The 19,835-nt window shown below is 37.0% G+C and overlaps 1 protein-coding gene across 1 annotated transcript; it reads left to right on the forward strand.

Moving 5' to 3' along the window:
• The first annotated feature begins 520 nt into the window (after positions 1-520).
• Positions 521-19,800, forward strand: srms (src-related kinase lacking C-terminal regulatory tyrosine and N-terminal myristylation sites). Its single transcript, XM_017487757.3, has 8 exons — positions 521-1,452; positions 2,404-2,525; positions 3,201-3,367; positions 5,537-5,684; positions 9,473-9,631; positions 13,698-13,879; positions 17,394-17,550; positions 18,759-19,800. The coding sequence occupies exons 1-8, from the start codon at positions 1,106-1,108 to the stop codon at positions 18,956-18,958; spliced, it is 1,482 nt and encodes a 493-aa protein (XP_017343246.1). The 5' UTR covers positions 521-1,105; the 3' UTR covers positions 18,959-19,800.
• The last annotated feature ends 35 nt before the right edge of the window (positions 19,801-19,835 follow it).

Consider the following 19,835-nt stretch of genomic DNA (forward strand, 5'->3'; position numbering starts at 1 on the left):
TATGACTATACAGCTTGAAAATGGTATTGAGTATAAAAGGGGGAAAATCCTTTACAAAGTAGCTAATAAAGAGACCAAAGAGAAATATATAAATATATATATATATATATATATATATATATATATATATATATATATATATATATACACACACACACATATACATATATATATATATATATATATATATATATATATATATACATATATATATATATATATATATATATATATATATATATATAATTGTATTATATTAGTAATATTAGATTATTATTGTATTGCAATACACAATGTTATTAAAAATAAATAAATAAAAAAAAGAACAATGACCCTGAGCTGAAGCTGACGTCGAATCCCAACAAAACAATGTGCGGTAACTCCTTTAATAAAACATTCCCCGGCTACACAAGTAATTACACAAAAAATGCATACATTTTCCATTCATGCATATACAGATTTATTTACCATAAAAATAAAAAAACTTCATTAAAAAAAAAACATCATTTAAAAAAAAAAAAAAAGAGGAAATCATGACCTCGTGTTACGCATTGAGCACGGCTGAAGGAGAGCAGAACTGAGAAACGCTCAGACACGCGCGGGTTTATTCCTGGGAAAACACACCGGATGCTGCGCACTATCATCATCATCATCATCATCATCACCAGCGGCGGGAGTGATGATACGGGTGAAAGGCGATATATCTCTCCCATCGCGCAGGATGGTCTTTGCGGGCCGTGAGCTAAATTCTCCTCTCCTTATCTCTGCGTCTCATGCAGCTCAAGTGCGGCGCTATGTTTCCGCGTTCCCAAAGCGCGCTCATTTCTGCGCTACTCATCCATCCCTACACCAAACCGGTTTCACCTGATTCTCCGCTCGGCTGGCTCGCATAGCGCTGACTGTACTACAAAAGGGAGGGCGAGAGACACCTTACAGAGCTATAACGAGCCTTAATGAAGAAGAAGGACGCGCGGGATCTGTGATCGGTTTATTCTGGTCGCTGGACCGTTCTTGACGTGCGCCGTCGGAACCAGGAGTGGAGTGGAGTGGAGTGGAGGGGAGCTGGGCTGGAGGGAGGAAATAGACAGGAAAGACTGCGGGGGGAATGGAGCAGTGCTGCCGCGCGTGCATGCCCTGTCTAAACCGCTTGTGGAACTGGTTATGGCCTGAACTGTACTATCCGAGCGGTACTCCGGCGGCGGAAATCCGCACGGTGTCGGGGGAGCTCCGCGTGCCGCAGCCCAAGAAGCGGCCTGCGCAGCTTTACGCCGCCCTGTACGACTTCGAAGCCCGCAGCGAGGAGGAGCTGTCGGTAAAAGAAGGAGACAAGCTGTCGGTAATCGAAAAGCGAGGGAATTATGTGCTGGCCAAAAAACTCACAGGAAGCCTCGAGTCCGGCCTGGTACCGGCCAACTACATCGCGATGCTGCAGGACGAATTTGCTAAATACAAGTAAGTGGGTAAAATATTGCCGGATGGAGGCTGGGGCTCTGCTGCTACCCCTAGTGCTCAGACTGAAACTGCTCGGTGGGAAAGTAAACACACTGAAATTATTCTCTCCCCCCGCCAAAAAACCCCCCCAACAAAACCCAGCTCAGTGAAGTCCACTCCATGCCTACTACCTATTTGTTTGTTTGTTTGTTTGTTTAGTTTCATCTATTACCTATTTATTACATATTCTATGTTTTTATGTCATTATTTTGGACGTTCCATCAAGAGTCCTAAAAAGCACTGATTGGTTTTATCTTTGGTTTTCATTACAAAGAACAGATTTAGGTCATTATAAATTTTTGTTCCCAATTCTCGAGAGTTGGTGCAAACAAAAATAAAAGTACCTGAATTCACCTTAGGAACCTTTTCATTGCTCGCCTACACCCTAGTACAAATTGATGCCCATTGTTTGCATTGTTATCTTGAGCAGAACAATAGACGATAACAGGCAGGCTGATATCTCACACACACACGCACACACACTTAAAACCTGTTACAATTACACTGAAACCATGCAAAGTCATCACACACAGCAAGCGAGTGCACATGTGACCTCACCCATGCGTATTCTGCTGTTATGGTTCCCAGGCTTTGTTTGTCCTGAAAACTGTGCTGGTATAAGCACAATGAAATTCCTGTGTACCAAATAGCCATAGCAAAGTAGTATATCGCATATTAGATATACAGTATAATATAGTACTTGTATTAGATATTACTGAAGAAGATATACTTTGTTTACGCATCAGGAGATTACTGTACAGTACATTACATTACATATACAACAAATAATAGAAAATCATGTGTGTAATTAATGTACGTATTACAAATAATATAATTTGTCTAATTTAGTTTGTGATTTGTGTTTGTGTGTGTGTGTGTGTGTGTGTGTGTGTGTGTGTGTGTGTGTGTCAGATGGTACTATGGGAACATAAACAGACAGAAAGCTGAGAAGCTGCTTTTGGGTCCCCAAAATAAAACTGGTTCTTTCCTAGTTCGAATCAGTGAAAGTCACAGTGATGAATACACCATCTCAGGTGAGACAGCCATAATATTTATCTTCCACCCATCCCTGATCACTGCCTTGCATGCTCTCACTTGCTTTATTGAGTGGTGATGCTTTATTATGAGCAATGTCTGCACCTTCTTCTCCTATTTCTTTTGCTCCTTTTTGTCGTGTTCATTTTCGCCCGATGATGAACAATAGCCCAATCCTTGCCTCTGCAATTGTCTCAGTATTTCCCATAATATCCAGCCACCAATTCATTATTTTTCTGTATGCATTTTCGTACACCTTATTGGTCAGCTCGCATTTCTTACTTACTGAGTCAGCAGTTCTGTTTCCATGTTGGAGAGTATGTGCTAGATTTATCTATACCATCCTCATAGCAAAATGCTTTATATTAGAGGAAAAATTGTGGAATATTTCTTTAAATCAAATGTTGAATAATGCTATTATTGTTTGAAAAGGATCACAGAACTAGGCTGGTTTTAGTTTTAGGAACCGAGAATCAGTTTGAGAATCTGTTTGAGGAAGAGTGCACTATAGTGATCTACTATATAGTGAGATTTTGAATCACAGCTGCAAAATCTTTGATGTCATGCACTGTAATAGCGCTTTCATTCTTACAGTAGTGCGCTGTTGTATTTTAAACAGTCCCAACAGAAATCATCTATACATCATTTGACAGATTTTATTACTTGTTTCACAGCCAGGAGTGAAACCGCTGTCTTCCATTTCCGTATCCATCGTTCTTCAGTCGGTGCTTACTTTGTGTCTGATAAAATCTCCTTTGCCACTTTGGAAGAGCTTATCAAATACTATCAGAACAACCCCAAGAGCCTGGGATGCCCCCTGGACCAGCCGTGCGTACAGGAGGTAAGATATTCCCATTATTAACCATTTAGCAAATTGTCATTGTTGTCATAGCAAATATGCACACTTAGAAAGCAAGGTTCCGTTTTGTATTGGAGGAAACTGTAAAGGTTCTTCATACATTGATCAGCCATAACATTAAAACCAACTGCCTAATAACGTGCAAGTCTCCTTGTGCCACCAAAACATCTCTGACCATTCGTGGCATGGACTCCACAAAACCTCTGGAGGTGTGCTGTGGTATCTGGCACCAATACGTTAGCAGCAGATCCTTTAAGTCCTGTAAGTTGTGAGGTGAGGCCTCCCTGGATCAGACTTGTTTGTCCAGCACATCCCATTGATGCTCAATCAGATTGAGGTCTGGGGAATTTGGAGGCCATGTCAACACCTTGAACTCTTTGTCATGTTCCTCAAACCATTCCTGAACAATTTATGGTCTGCAGCAATGTTTAGGTAGGTGGTACGTGTCAAAGTAACATCCACATGAATGCCAGGGCACCTGTCAAGGATTGGGATATATTAGGCAAGGAAAAAGTCAGTTCTCGAAGTTGAGGTGTTGGGAGCAGGAAAAATGGGCAAGAGTAAGGATCTGAGTGACTTTGACCAGGGCCAAATTGTAATGGCTAGACGTCTGGATCAGAGTATCTCCAAAATGGCAAAATGGCCTTACTCTTGCCCATTTTTCCTGCTTCCAACAACTCAGCTTCGAGAACTGACTGTTTCCTTGCCTAATATATCCCACCCCTTGACAAGTGCAACTGTAACGAGATAATCAATGTTATTCATGTCAACTTTCAGTGGTTTTAATGTTATGGCTGATTGGTGTAGAACCCCATTATAGATGTTTTCAATTTAACAACAGCTACCAAGTAGAACATTATGAAGTTCAAAACATGAACGATTCAAAGATCCTACAAGGAACTCAGTTTATTACTGTAAATTATGATTTAAAATCATTTTTATGTGTTTCTCAAATTGATTATATATATATATATATATATATATATATATATATATATATATATATATATATATATATATACGTATTTATACCACTAATGCTCAAGTCAACCCTAAAAACAGAATATTATATCGTTCACACCGTATCCCTTTTCTTGGTGTTTGGCTTCGAGATGATTCTACACTCTCCTTCTTCCTGGGAAAGACCAGAGGCTGAAACACTGAGGCCATGGATGAGGAGCTCCAAAGGGAGACACACATTCATTCACTCGATCATTTATCTATTCGCTCCAGTAATGCAGACATCATATCTACCTTTTATTTTTATTTTTAAACAAGTGTTTCCATATAGCACATTGAGCTCCTACATTTCAGTAAAACTCCTGCACTTCTGTCACATTTCACTACTTAGTATTAGAGTAGTATTTCACTACAGTAATATAGCACTACTAATTTATGATGGCATTATTCACTGTCTTTTTGATTTTATGTTATATTTCAATCATTAGCTGAAATGAGTACCTTGACAACCCAATGAAGTCATTTCTGACTGAATATCATAAGATGTTTTTCAGAAATCAATTTCCATTTATTTTCTCTAAGATTCTCATTACTTATAAAACAGTACATTTCTTTAGAAGTATTCTCAAATGCTTTAGACATATGAGAAGGGTATTATCTCAAGTGTAAAGTAGCTCTTGATTTTTATTGCATATATTTTCCTTAATTACAATGGACAATGTGATTGTATTTCATCATATGCTTTGTTACTTCAATTCAAATAAAATTTGCACATCTTGAAGTTTTGAGTTATCTTTGAATTAGCGGAAATATATCAGTTTCAAATATTTTTTTGTTTTATCCATGATACATGATACACAGAAGCATAAAAACATTCATTTCATACTCACATCAGTGAATTAGGAATGGAAATTGCTGTATCAGGTTTAATGCCACACCTTAAAACAGGTCATTCAGAAAGTATGGCTCTTTTCTCTCATTCAGATGGCCTTTTGAAATGACAGTTTCACTTTAAAGGTGTTGTCTTTTATATATGAAGTTTCATAAATATCCACAATTCTGATATTGGGGTCATATTATAGGCTTTGTAGATAACAGAGAAGTAAGGTGATTTCCAAATACTTAATGTGTGTGTGTGTGTGTGTGTGTGTGTGTGTGTGTGTGTGTGTGTACATGCGTTTTTGTGTACAGAGAGAGCTTTTTGACATGGAGCCATGGGAGACGCCGAGAGAAGAGTTTAAGCCGATCAGGAAACTTGGGGAAGGGCATTTTGGCGAGGTATGGGAAGCTGTATGGACTACTAAGAAACAGAAAGTGGCCATTAAAATGTTGAAACAAGGTGAGTTCATTATTTTTTTATTTGCACATCAAGCCACTCCTTACTTCTCCTCACTGCACACTCCTAACATTACTAAGTAAATACTCACTATTTTCTTTTCAGGCAACTCACACTGTTCTGATGTCTGTTGTTCAGTCCATGTGAAACAGCATCACTATTCATGCTGCAGTTCTGAATTATGTTTGCATTTATTACTTTGGCAGATGCCTACAAGTGTAAGAGCAGATCTAGTGAAACAGTATACTTAAAATACTGGAACGCTAAGGTTTGACCATTCATTCATTCATTCATTAACTGCTTTATCCTGGTCAGAATTGTGGTGGATCCAGAGCCTATAAAAGAAACACTGGAAACAAGGCAAGAATAAACCCTGGATGGGATGCCAGTGCCCTCACCCATTCACATACTAATTCACTCCTAGGAAAATTATTTTATAGTCCAAAAAAATTTATTGGACAATCCACCTACTGGCATGTTTTTGGGTTGAAAGCATGAATGGAGGTCTGGCAAGGGTAGTTCCTGGTCGTGGAGTATTAAACTGTTATCTTAACTTGGTTGTTGTTATTATAGTCTTTGATAAATAAGTTCAGAATTATGACTGGACATTGCTGTTATGTAAAACATAATCAGTGGGAACATCGCCATGTCACTACATGCACATGTTTGCGTCATTACTGTAACAACCATGTAGCTGACAACTTTTCTTGTGTTTTCGTATCTGTGCTACAGGGGCAGTGTTTGCTTAAAGGCTTTGGGCTGGAAGATTATTCTAAAGCAGTTCATATTCCAGAGCCACCATCTAGGGCTGTAGTCCTTGAGTCCAGTCTCGACTCTTGAGTCTCAAGACATTTTCTGTATTTACTTGGATTTGTTATTAATCGCACAGGTAGATGTTGACATGCTGTTTTCTGTTTTGTTTCGATTTTCATTCAATATTATCTGCACTTGCTTGATAAGTGCAATGTTGTCAGCCACTCAATGATGTTTCGCTCCTTTAAAGTTTCCTGGTGGTGGAGCAATGGTTTTGCAGTTACTGGCATTGGTAGTTGGACTTGTTTAAGTCTTGGGCATTTGTCTCGAAAAAACATGGTCTTGGTCCCAACTTTGTAATAATAATGTTTCTGTTGTCTTTTCTTGCCTTGCTCTAGTCTTGTTCTTTTCTTGACTCACTCTAGTCCTAGTCCTCAGCTAGTCCTAGCCATGGACTTGACTTGAACTTGACAATGGCAGTCTTGATAGTCTTGACAGCCCTACCACCAAGCTGCCATTGTTGGGTCCTTGAGCTATAATAAGCCTTCAATTGAAAGTCACTTTGAAGAAAAGCGACAGTCAAATAAATAAAAATGTAGATATGCAAGCAAGTGTGACTACAATCTGAACAAACTAATCAGATTTAGGAATTTATACTTTGCAATCTGGACACATAGTCTAAAATATTATTTGATAGTTAAACCAGACTTCTTGTCATTTAAATCAGGAAATTTCAGTCTTATGTTCAAAATGTTGGTGCGGCTACAGACATTCATACCAACCAAACCGGAATCACAACTGCCAATTAGGTATGTCAGCTATTTGTCTGTGATGAATGCCTGCAGCTACACTGGCCCTTTGTGGCTAAGAAGAAGAGTCCTGATATAGAATTTGTCGGAGAGTAGAGCTGGCCATCCATGTGCTTTATATGGTCATAGTGAGAGCACTGTAAATGAGGAACCGAAAGAAGTAATTGTCTTAAGTCCCACTTCCTGTATTCTCACACCTGGGACACACCCCCCTCACACATACACCTGTTTAGCCACAGCCGCAAGTGCTTTGTTACCACAGAGAGGAAGTTTTTATAGATGAGTGGCAGTTTGCCACATAATGCCATATTCCTTCCTTGTTCTTCATCCATTTCAGCTCCCAGGCCCCACATGCTTATTAATGTAAATAATAATTACTTACTTCATACTATTTTCCCCAAAAAACATTAGATAACAGTGTGGAGTTGATCTGATTGCATGAGAAATACGTTGTTTGAGACATGCTGGAAACATTTTTGCTGAAGTCATTAGTTTTCATTCTACGTGGGAGAATTTAGCCACCATGGTTACAGAACCTGGGAATTTCTAAGCTTTTGTTTGTTTGTTGAACTTGTGTTCCTTACTTTCCATAGTACATCTTACCTTGTACAAGATGTTATCTTAGCATGCTTGTGCAGAATGACCAGGGATTTCCAAAAAGAATGCAGGATCAGATTCAGCACAGTCAATGGTAATTACACCTACTCCACTTTATTTTAGTTTTAGTTATCATCCTCCATATGCAACACCATATAGGAATCAGAACCTTTTATAATACATAGTCGCACCATTTTATGACCCACAGACAACAAAAGATGCTGGATATCTGTACAGATGATGCTGTTCTTTTAGCTTCGGTTAGCTCTCTTCTGCACAAACTGATGATACGGTGATACACGGGTGGTCAATTACTTATTGTCCCTTGAGATTTACCAAACATGGATGGCCATGCCTTTCATTTTCATGGACCAAAGTTCATATGTAGTTACTATTTTATTTTTATTCAAAACATCTGTTTTGTGCCCAGTTGTTAAACTACTCACCACTGAAATGACATCTTGCAGGTAGACCTGTTATCAGCAAGCATTTTGGAATTTTGAAGGCTGTCTGGTGCTGCACATGCAGAGTCAGGCAAAGTAGATCTGTTACATTTTGCAATCACACACAAAATCAGCTCACAAATATAGACAATGTGGCCCACAGCTCTGTATCAAATCCATACCAGCATGGAAGTCTGAATACCACAAGTCTGGGAAAGAATTATCTGAGCCTAGTTTTCCAAAAAGACCTTAATGGCAAAACATCACGTGATAATACACTATAAGGCCAAAGGTTTGTGGACACCTGACCATCACACAACGATATGTGGTAATTCCCCAGACTGTTACCACAAAGATGGAAGCACACAATTTTTTTCTTTGTATATGAGGTCTATAAAGACAGAGTTTGCCTAGGCTGGAATAGAAGAACATGAATGGCCTGCACAATACAGTGACCTCAACCCCACTCATCTTTGGGATGAACTGGAATGCTGACTGTGCCCAAGGCCTCCTCGTCCAACATCAGTGACCTACCTCACCAACGATCTTGTGGTTGAATGGGCAAATGGCCAAAGCTATGTTCCAAAATCTAGCAGAAAGCCTTCCCAAAAGAGAAGAGGTTATTATAACAGCAAAGCGGGTGGGACTACATCTGGAATGGGATGTTCAGGAAGCATGTATGGGTGTGGCCAAACCTTTGGCCATATAATGTTTGTAGAAACAGCTTAGATAAGCTTAATTATTCAATATTTTTTGGAAATTCATATTTGCTCCCTTGAATATCATCTTCTATACCATGGTTTCTTGAAACAGATTTTATTGAATCTTAAAGGGGGCATGTGTATTCATGTAGTAATTTTTTGGCATATTTTTGATTACTGCTACATGCAGTGAATCAGTAATAAATAACTTGTTCTACTCAAAATATATAATACAAATTATCCTATGATGATCTTAAATCATATGTTATTCATAATGTGGTGTTTCCATAATTATATATTGAATAATCCAGGCATAAAAGTTGATCCACAGATCCACAGTGTCATAATCTTGCTCCCTTATTATTGTTAAAGTTCCAGCTGACCAGAATTTACTGGAAAAGGACTTCATGTACTATAATGTAAAGGTATAAAAGGTAAACTGTTTTAGTTGATGTGTAAAAATTTGTCTTTCTCTCTCCTGCCTGTAGAGGACACCAAACTGGATGAGTTTGTGAAGGAAGTCCATGCACTGAAAAACCTGCACCACCCAAAGCTCATTCAGCTGCTTGCACTGTGTACACGGGGAGAACCTGTCTACATCATCACTGAACTCATGGCCAATGGCAGCCTCAAGTCCTACCTTGCCAGTAAGTGATCCTGGGAAAACTTTTCTTCTCAAAGAAATTTGCATTTAGAAGTCACGCATAGCTCCTTTATTAAAAGAACAGAGAGAATATTATCGTTCTCATTCCATATAAAACATTCAATTAAAATTTTCATTGAAACCAAAGTTTAAATGTGGCCTTTAATTACTCTCAACTTAACCATCACAGTTTGCCCTTTGAGGAGTTTGAAACAAATGGTACTTTGTCGTTTTACTTTGTCACTTTGATTTTATGGAGTACAATATCAGGTAGAAGGTAGTCGTCCATATGTTCTTTATTGCAATAGCATCTAAAACCAAATTAAACATTAGGCATAAACCAATTACAGTATAGTCTTTTAAAAATACTTTTACTGTATAAACATTCCATGTTGTCTGTGCAAATGTGCAATATACCATCTGTGTACTGAAAGCTGTAAGGTAAACACCCATAGGTTCACACATCATACCTATGATTCTTTAGACATGCTCATCTAGAGCTTATTTTTCAAGTCATACGCCTTTTAATTAGGCCATAGTAATCATAAGCTCTTGCATACTCCTGCAATTTGACTTTATCAGCTGTTTATTACTGTATGTAAATGTTTTAAAGATGGTATCATATAAGCCTAGTTGTTTCCTGACAGTCATTGTGACACATCTGTCTCTTCCTGGAAAGAATGCTGTAGGAATGTATTGACTAACAAAGTTCACATTAAAGCATGTAACATAGAGAACATCAAGCTTAGTATAGAGCACTGCTACGTTATGCAATTACTTAAGGATTGTCTCTGTGCCGCAAGATTGGGGGTAAAAAAAAAACAACACCCATATTGTATATTATTAAGAATGCTTTCAGTGGAATCAAGGAAGCTTGTTTTTTCTTGGTGTGGACTTTTCCATTAAATAGAAATGATGGTTTCAGGAAATAATACACTTTTGTCAGAAACTAATTTAAACATTGATTCCAGGTGATAATCTTGTTCTGTCTTTATTATCACCATCATAAAACAGAACAAAGCCAAATCCAGATACTTGCCTGGCCTGTGGGATTAACAGATGAGCTGAATCATGACTCCTTTTACAGATTCAGACTTTTAAATGAGAATTGTAATTACTCTTGTAACGACAAACGTTTCATATTAGAGAGCCATACAAGATCTACAGGAGACTGGAGGATTGATCAGGGATATAATTAAAAGGATATATTAGGTGATTGCTACTTAGAGTAGCTACACTGCACAGATTTCTCTTCAGTGGAACTAAGGGGCCCAAACATGTTCCAGTATGACAATGCTCCTGTGCACAAAGCGAGATCCATGAAGGCATGGTTTGCTAGAATCGGTGTGTAAGAACACGAGTGGCCTACACAGAGCTCTAACTTCAACCCGTCTGAAAACCTTTGGGATGAACTGGGCCTCTGTGTGCCTCATGTAGTACTGGGCAATATGACAAAAATATCATATCACGATATTTGAGGACATTTCTATGATGCATGTTGCGTATCATGATAGATAATTTATCTAACAAATTGTCTGTGCAACAGTAATAAATAAATTTTTTAAAAAACATTAACTGAGTTTGACGATATTTTTCTTTAATGCCTACAAAGACAAAGAAGATTAGGTTTTAAAAGAATTACATCAAATCAACGACATCCATTCAGTACCATTTAATTTGTAATTGTAAAAAAAATCACCATATCAACGATATCTCAGAAAAGTGTATCGCGTAATCATTTATCACAATACCAATATTATATCAATATGCCTTCCCGCCTGATCAGAACCTTCCCTCAGTAATGCTCCTGTGGCTGAATGAGCACAAATCTCCACAGCCACATTACAAGATCTAGTGGAAAACCTTCCCAAATATTTTATTATTTTTTTAATTCACAAAAATACTCTGCTGTCGTGGATATCAAACAATTGCAAACACAACACAGGTTTATCCAAAAAAAAAAAAAAATCCGTTACACACCAAGTAACTACACACAATACAAAATTTGCCTCCAGGCCTGGTGATATTATATTGTATTGTATTGTATTGTATTTATTTAGTTACAATTTATCAATATTAGTGACTTAATTGTAGGACTCTTGAGATAACAAGATAAACATTAGGTTATCTGGTGACACATGCAAAGGTTAGTAAATTGGCAAGTGTATAGCATGAACAAAGAAAGCAGAAGAATTTGCATGTCAGTGCAAGCAAACATCCTTAAAATCAGTCATAGGTAACCTGTTGCTGTTCCAAACCTGAACAGGTATTAGCCGATTCATGTAATATAATGAAACCCTGAGCTGAATCATTACTTGGTCTCAAGCTGTCCTGAAGGAAATATGCTGTGCTTGAGTAAGTTACGAGAGCAGTTGGGGAGTCCCAGTAAACAAACTTTCCCCTTTACTTATGGAGAGTTGCATGAGGGTGTGCAAAAAAAAAGTCACTATAAAGTATTTTGTTCATATTGTGTAGTACTGTTTAAAACAATACTAAGCTATTTAAGACGTAGCCTGCTTCATAGTTGACTTAATTTCCTCCATGGGTCACTCACAATCACAATCACAGTAAATAGTAAAATAACATATTGTACATAAAGTTTGTGATTTGAATAGTGTGTAAAAACAGATTTAAAATTGCCTTAGTCTTACTGAAACTCCTTAAAGATAAAAAAAAAAAATTTAAGGGTTTTTTTTTTTTTTTTTTTTTTTTTTACAAAACTGCCAAACATATTGAATAACTGATCATCTGCGTCATTTAATGCATTATTAAAATTGCTGCATGTAGAGAGTGAATCGGTTACAGTTTACTTCTGATATTTTGCCTACTTCCTTTAACTTGAGAGTAAGTACCATTGGTTAGCAACCAGTTCATGCAAAGTCATGTTCAATGTGGTTCATTCCTCAGTTTGTATTTCCCCTAGGCATGAGTAAGTGTAAAAATATGTTTGTGTTATGCTCTGTGATAGACTCCCATCCAGGGTGTATCGCTGCATTGTGCCCAGTGTTCCTGTTACAGGGTCAGGATCCAATGCGACTCTGACCAAGGATAAAGCAGTAACAAAATATGAATGAATGAATGAATAGTTTCCCTCCTGTAGGATTCCAGTAGTCATAGATTTTTTTTTTCATTTAAACTGTAGCTATGATATCCTGACATTTAATGAACATCAAAACATATTTTTACTACTTAGTAGTACAAAAACCAATAAAGAATCTGAGGAGTAAATCTTGATATTATCCTCGACTTTGAACTCAATTTTATATCACATACTGATAAGATTAAGTCACTAAGATTGACTTCTTTCACTTTAGGAACAGTACATCAGTCCTTCCTCTGCAAAAACGTTCACTCATACGGTTTTAATGTCTTTTTATTGTCTACCATTTGAACAGCCTAAAATAAAGAAGCTGGATTTTATAGAAAACACAACCCTCAGAGTTGTGAAACAGTATTCTTAAATGTCAAATTATTAGTAGTATTATTACATATGGCCAGGTCCATAAATATTTGGACATCGACAAAGTTATTGTTACACTATCTGGCCAAATGTATGTGCACTCCCATATGTGCCTATTCCAAAACCAGGCGAATGAACACAGAGTTACAGCTTTGTGGGAACAGTTTGGGGAGGAACTACATAGGTGTGATGGTCAGGTGTCCACAAACCTTTGGCTATATAGAGAATTTCAGCTGTCTACCACAGTATATTGCAGTTGAAATTAAATAATGCTATTTACATCCAAATCAGTTGAATGGCCTTGGAATTACAGCACATTTACACGTAGTCCCACTTCCCCCACTTTAAGATACCAAAAGTAATTGGACAAACGAATACAATATTTCATATTTAATACTAATATTTAAAATTAAAATCTTTGATCTCGTATTGATCTCATATTCATTATTTAATTTCAGCTCCAGTATACTGTGGTACACAGCTAAAATAACATCGTAATATTATATCCTAATATTCATGAACCTTATACAAGGTCTCTTGACACAACAAATACAGATTCAGTGAATAACAATAATTTCTCTGTCTTTTTCGCTCTCCCTTTGTACTATAGCCCCAGAAGGACAGGTTTTGACCTCAGCTCATCTGATATACATGGCTGGTCAGGTTGCAGAAGGGATGGCCTACTTGGAGGACCGGCACATTGTCCACCGAGATCTGGCTGCCAGAAACATCCTGGTGGGAAGTGACCTGGAGTGTAAAGTGGCTGATTTCGGCTTGGCTCGTATTATTAAGGTAACACCTATAGTATAATTAAACTTTCCTTCCATAATACAGGAGATATTAATCTCCTACCACGCATCATGCAAATGGACTTGCTTAGATCCTGAAAAGTAGTTTATATTTAGACATTTAGTCAAAATGCTATGGCATGTATACACAAAGACTATTTTTCAACATACGTATATAGCATGTTCATTCCATTAAATTCACTTTTAATGTGAGAAAGTTGTTCTATAATTCAAATGTAGTTGACTGTACTGACCAGGATAAAGCATTTACTAAAGAGGGATTAACTGGATGATACAGGAGATATTAATCTCCTACCATGTATCATGCAAATGGACTTGTGCTAAAACAGAGGTGTTAAAATAACAAATCATGTGTGTTATTTAGACATCACCTGTGTGTCTAGTTTAGGACAACACATTTAGTGTTGCTTTCAACCCAATCGGTGTGTTAGTACATTTAGCACGTGCTGTGTGTTAGTACATTTCCATACAAAGATGTGTTAAGAATATAACACAGATTTTTTTTGTTGTTTATACTTTTTTCTCTAAAATTATCCTAAAATGCAGTTTGTTTGTATGCTAAAATTCTACTAAAATGCTCACAAAATAAACAAACAATTGCATGAACTTCGGGTGATATTTATTAAAATCATTAAAACATTTGACAGATGTAATTGGAGTTGATGCATCTTCTTACAAATCTCCCTCCATCTGGGAAGACAAGAGTCCCACTCCCTTCCATTTGAAAAGATGTAAAAGAGCAAAAAGAGTGTTGCTTAATTGTTAGTTACAAAATATAGACAAATGCCTTTGGGCTTTAACTGAGAAATTGTGTTACAGAATCCCAAAGTGTGTAATTTTGGAAATGTGTCCTGCACTCTCCAATGAACAAAATGGTACTGTAGACTTACTAATAAAATCTAGCTGACTTGCGAAAATATTAATTTTCCAGACTTTAGCACCTCACTGCCAATTTTTTGCACAACGTAATTAAATCAACCAACATTACAGAGGTAGTGGAAAGCATTACAACCTACTATAACCCCATCCTATCTTTTTGTCACGTTAACCTTGTGAAGAACTTTTAGCCTCGACATTACTGAGCAAGCCAAGTTCCGTTAGCCACTGACTGTCTGCACCTGTTAACCAGCATTAACATTCACCCAATACCTGAAGGAACATGGCCCTAACCCATCCTCCTAATGCTAATTACGACAGCTTGCCTTGTCCAAAACACTTGCTAAACATCGTTAACGTTAACCCACTCTCTGTATTACATCATAGCGAACAGCTGTAATGTTGGTTATCATTAACTCTCAAAAGGTAATGGGCATATCTAACATTAATGCGAGCTGTAGACTAAAGTAATGTTATCAACTCAGGTGAGCATCTAGGTTAACATCACTCATCCCTACTGTGACTGGTGACAGCATCCAGCTAGCTAACCCTAAATCGGAGCCTCAAGTAAGATGCAGACCCAGAGAATTATAGAATCTCAGTCCATATTTCACAACCAACATAAACAGGACACTAGTAGTGTACCACCAACACTGAGGAAGCAGTACATGATATTCACTTTTGAAGCCGTCGCGATAGGTAAAGTTAATTATCACTTGCTGAGTTACTGTTTTACAATGAATCAATTTTCGAGAGCTCCCTGCCTAAATATCACAAACTCGACCAGTCTGTTTCAGCAGCATTAACACTAAATAGTGATGAACGCTAACTTACTGGTCATTTGGTTTCCTCGCCTCAGGACTCTGCGGTCACAGTCAAAAGGTCAACGCAATGAACATTCACTTCGAGGTGAGTTTAGATTTGGATGATGATGTCAGCAGCACAGTCCACAACGTGATTGGACAATAATTTAACACGTGTTGTGTTGGTCACACGTGAATTATTTTTCTGTTTTTTAAACACATTTATTGAATAATTTAACACAATATGTTTTGAAATAGTAATAACACAAAAAGTGTGTAGGATATTAACACATACTTTCTAAGTGTAGATGTAGGATCTTAAGTCACTGCATTGCACGATTGTCACTGCATACAGTGTTCAGCAGAGTTACTGGCACCCTTCATAAAATAAACAAAAATCTATTAAAAAAAATAATAATAAAGATATATTCCAAATTTAGCCGGCACATGGCACAACTGGTTGTGTTGCCCACTCCAGGGTCCCAGGTTCAATCCTGAGCTTGAATATCTTCTGTAACTATGGATTAACTGTGACAACCAGAATAATCTTGTGTCCATATACTTTTTTTTGTCTAATTTTGAACAGTATATATATATATATATATATATATATATATATATATATATATATATATATATATATATATATATATATATATTTTTAATAATAATTTAAAATTTAAAAATAATTTTTGGGAAAGTTTTGCTTGTGGTATCTTTCTTAAAATAAATGACACTAGATTTGACGTTGTTTTCTAATGCAGTGAAATTCATACATTTGTAAACATGGATTAAGTGTCCAGATACTTTTGGAGACCACTATATGTTCTTTAAAAAAAAAACACACACAACTTAATTATTAATTAAATAGTAGTGTTTTCTGTATGTGCTGAAATTATTGACACCCATAAGAAATATTTTATATACATTTTCTTGAAATATGTTTTATTATTATTATTATTATTATTTTTTACTTATCTCAGTTCCCAGGAACACAAAACAGTAAAAAAAAATAAAATATAATACCATAAAGGATCATTAGAGCCATAATAAAAGGTTACATGTCTGACACAGAAATTTACCAGGAATTGGACGCATGAGCACACTATCCACTGCCCAGAAATAAACCGCCAAAGATCATGATTTTAGATTTGTGCAGTCGAGCTGATTCTTATGGTTCAAAATCAGAAAGCTGTTTGGAAGCTTTTGGAAGAAATAAACCCTTGCTAAAAGCTAAATGCAGTGCCCGAACGTCACCAAACACCATTAGAACTACAACTGGCATCTTGTCATGTGGTCAGATGAGGCCAAAATCAAACGTATTGGTCATGTACACCTTCAGTATGTTTGGGACTGCATACTTCTTTATGTATTTTGGCTGTTTTGTGGCTGCTGCTATATATATTTCATCCCAAATCCTGATTGTCTCTGCTAGGAGGTTCAGGTCATAGATAATGCTCTCACTGAAATAATAAGCTAAACGTACTTCTAAATCAACAACAACAAAAAAATGGTTAAAGAAACATGAAATCACTGATTTGCAATGACTTAGTGTTGGGATTTGAACCATACTGAAAAACCTATGGTCTGAATCGAAGAGCGAAGTCCATGTGCACAAAGCTAAGAATATAAAGGAGCTTTAAATAGAGGAGTGGGACTTGACACTTAAGTGTCTTCAACCTTGGTAGACATTACAGGAAGAGACTCTGTTCTGCTATTATTCTTTCCAGAGCAGACATCACAAAATATTCTAAGAGGGTCAATGAAAGTTGTGTTTTGTAGAAATAAATGTATCAGTATGTACACATGTGATTGCAGGACAGCGTGTACACCGCCAGTAGGAACACTAAGATCCCTGTGCGGTGGACAGCTCCTGAAGCGGCTCTGCACCAGCGCTTCTCTGTTAAGTCTGATGTCTGGTCCTTTGGAGTGCTGCTCTATGAGATTATGTCACGGGGGAAGATGCCATACGAGGGTAAGAATGCCTTACTCTTAGTTCACCTGCTATTCATATGACATAAAAAACATGTTTTATGTTTTTGTGCACGTTCTCCCTGTGTCCACATGGGTTTCCTCTGGGTTCTCCAGTTTCCACCCACGTCATGACAGTAGGTCGGTTAGCTATGTGAAATTTCCCCCATAAGCGTGAATGTGTCTGTACATGATGCCTTGCGATGGACTAGCGTCCCATTCAGGTGGTATTCCCAAATCGTACCCAGCATTCCCAGGATAGGCTCTGGATCCACTGCGACTCTAAACAGGATAAACTGGTTGGATGCATGAATCCACAACTCAGTTTGTAGGGGAAAAAAATTATGAAGCAGATAACCATTCACAAAGGTTAACATTGTGGTTAGGGGCAGAGCTAGCATGTACTAATTTTATTTATATGAAATTTAACACAATTCAACCACATTGCCCTGTCTTTTTCAAATTTTTACCATTTTTCCCATGAAATCATGTTTGATATACAAAGCATAATAATAACATAAAGAAAGACATAAAGAAAGGCTCAAATAAACACAGTAACTATCAATATATAACAGTTCTATTAAGTGCTGCAGCTAAATGATTGATTTTGGCAGCAGGTATAAGGAACGTTACATGGAATGAAAACAAAAACTGAAAAGGAACGAAATGTTTCATTAAACATAATAGAAACGTGAATAAAATTACTATTCCATTTTTTTCCATTCCAGTGTGATTTCAAATAAGTACTGCCTAAACCTAAACATTTTTCCTGGACATGTGACTACAGGAAGATATTATTTATTCTCTAGGTGTCCTATAAACAGAGTAGGTTAGCATATGTAATAAACGTTTTTAACCATTCTTTTATTTCATTCCAACTGGTTTCCAACTAAACGGGGTGGGGGTGGGGGCATGGAACACTGGAGCAGGAACGTCAAAATATAATTTCTGTTCTGACTGAAACAAAATGAAATACAAGTTATTTTTAATCCATGTTTGGCAATTTCACATATGGCAATAGACTGGGCCATATTTAACTCCAGGACCAAAATATTAACCAACTGCATGTTGTGTAATTTCTCATTAGTGAATGAGTGAACTGTACTAATTGATTAATAATCATATATATGATTAAGAATTACTCCCTTTTCTTGTAAGCATGTATGCACAACTCTTTAATCTCAAATAGCACTTGTTCCTTTTCTTCTTCAGGTAAAACCAATAAGGAAGTGTTGGAGATACTTGCTTCAGGTTACAGATTGCCATGTCCAGGTCGCTGTCCTCCCAATATCTACCGCATGATGATGGAGTGCTGGGCAGCTGAAAGCAGCAAACGACCATCATTTCATGCACTGCACAGCCAACTGGACAATATCTACTCCAGAATCTACTACAAAACCATTGAGGTGTAGAACCTAAGTCTGATGAGGAGCACAAAACAGTCACACAGGAGAGCAAATGAAGGGATTTACTGATGGTTTACTGATGCCGGCTCAGATAGAGACTGATGGCCTCTCCCTGCCAAAACTGTATTTATGAATGATGTTTTTTTTTTTTGTTTGTTTGTTTGTTTTTTTTATGATGAAGTGCAATAATGTAAAGGAACAGAAAAGAAAAGCAGAAAAGACATACAGCAGTGGCATGGTCAATTGCTGACCAATGATCTGTATGTGATGTGTCTTGGGTTTTTTGGGTGGTGATCCCTAACAGTGTTCAGCCTGTGTTGTTCTCCACTGCTGCCCACACAGAGACTCAAGCTTTAGGATCAATAGTAGTGTATCTAATCAATTTCTGCTTTCCAGTGAGTGCTTTGTTTACTAGTAGTTCACCTGCCAACTGTGGACTTTCTACCAATGAACAAATAGGTGGAGAGAACTAAGACTGTTACATCTAATGGAGCATCTGAGGAGGTTTATTTTAAACCTGTTAAATCTCTGCTGCTGGAAAAAAATAAATAAAATATATATATATATAAATATATATATATATATATATATATATATATATATATATATATATATATATATATATATTTGCTTGCTTCCACATGAGATCTGAGCACGTACACTGTGGGGGAATCTATAAGCAGCAGCCACAGTTATCTTCCTGTCCCTCTGGATGCATTCTTCTGTCAGTCTGGATGCCTCTTATACATGGAAATAATTTCTGTGATCAATGTCTTCCTAATCATTACAAGGAAATTATGCACCGTGAGTTCGAAAGATATTTTAAAATAAAGTATTTTTTGAATATATGTGCTTGTATGGTTTATGTAAACAGTATCTTAAA

Source organism: Ictalurus punctatus, chromosome 15 (assembly GCF_001660625.3).
Source record: "Ictalurus punctatus breed USDA103 chromosome 15, Coco_2.0, whole genome shotgun sequence".
Lineage (NCBI taxonomy): Eukaryota > Metazoa > Chordata > Actinopteri > Siluriformes > Ictaluridae > Ictalurus > Ictalurus punctatus.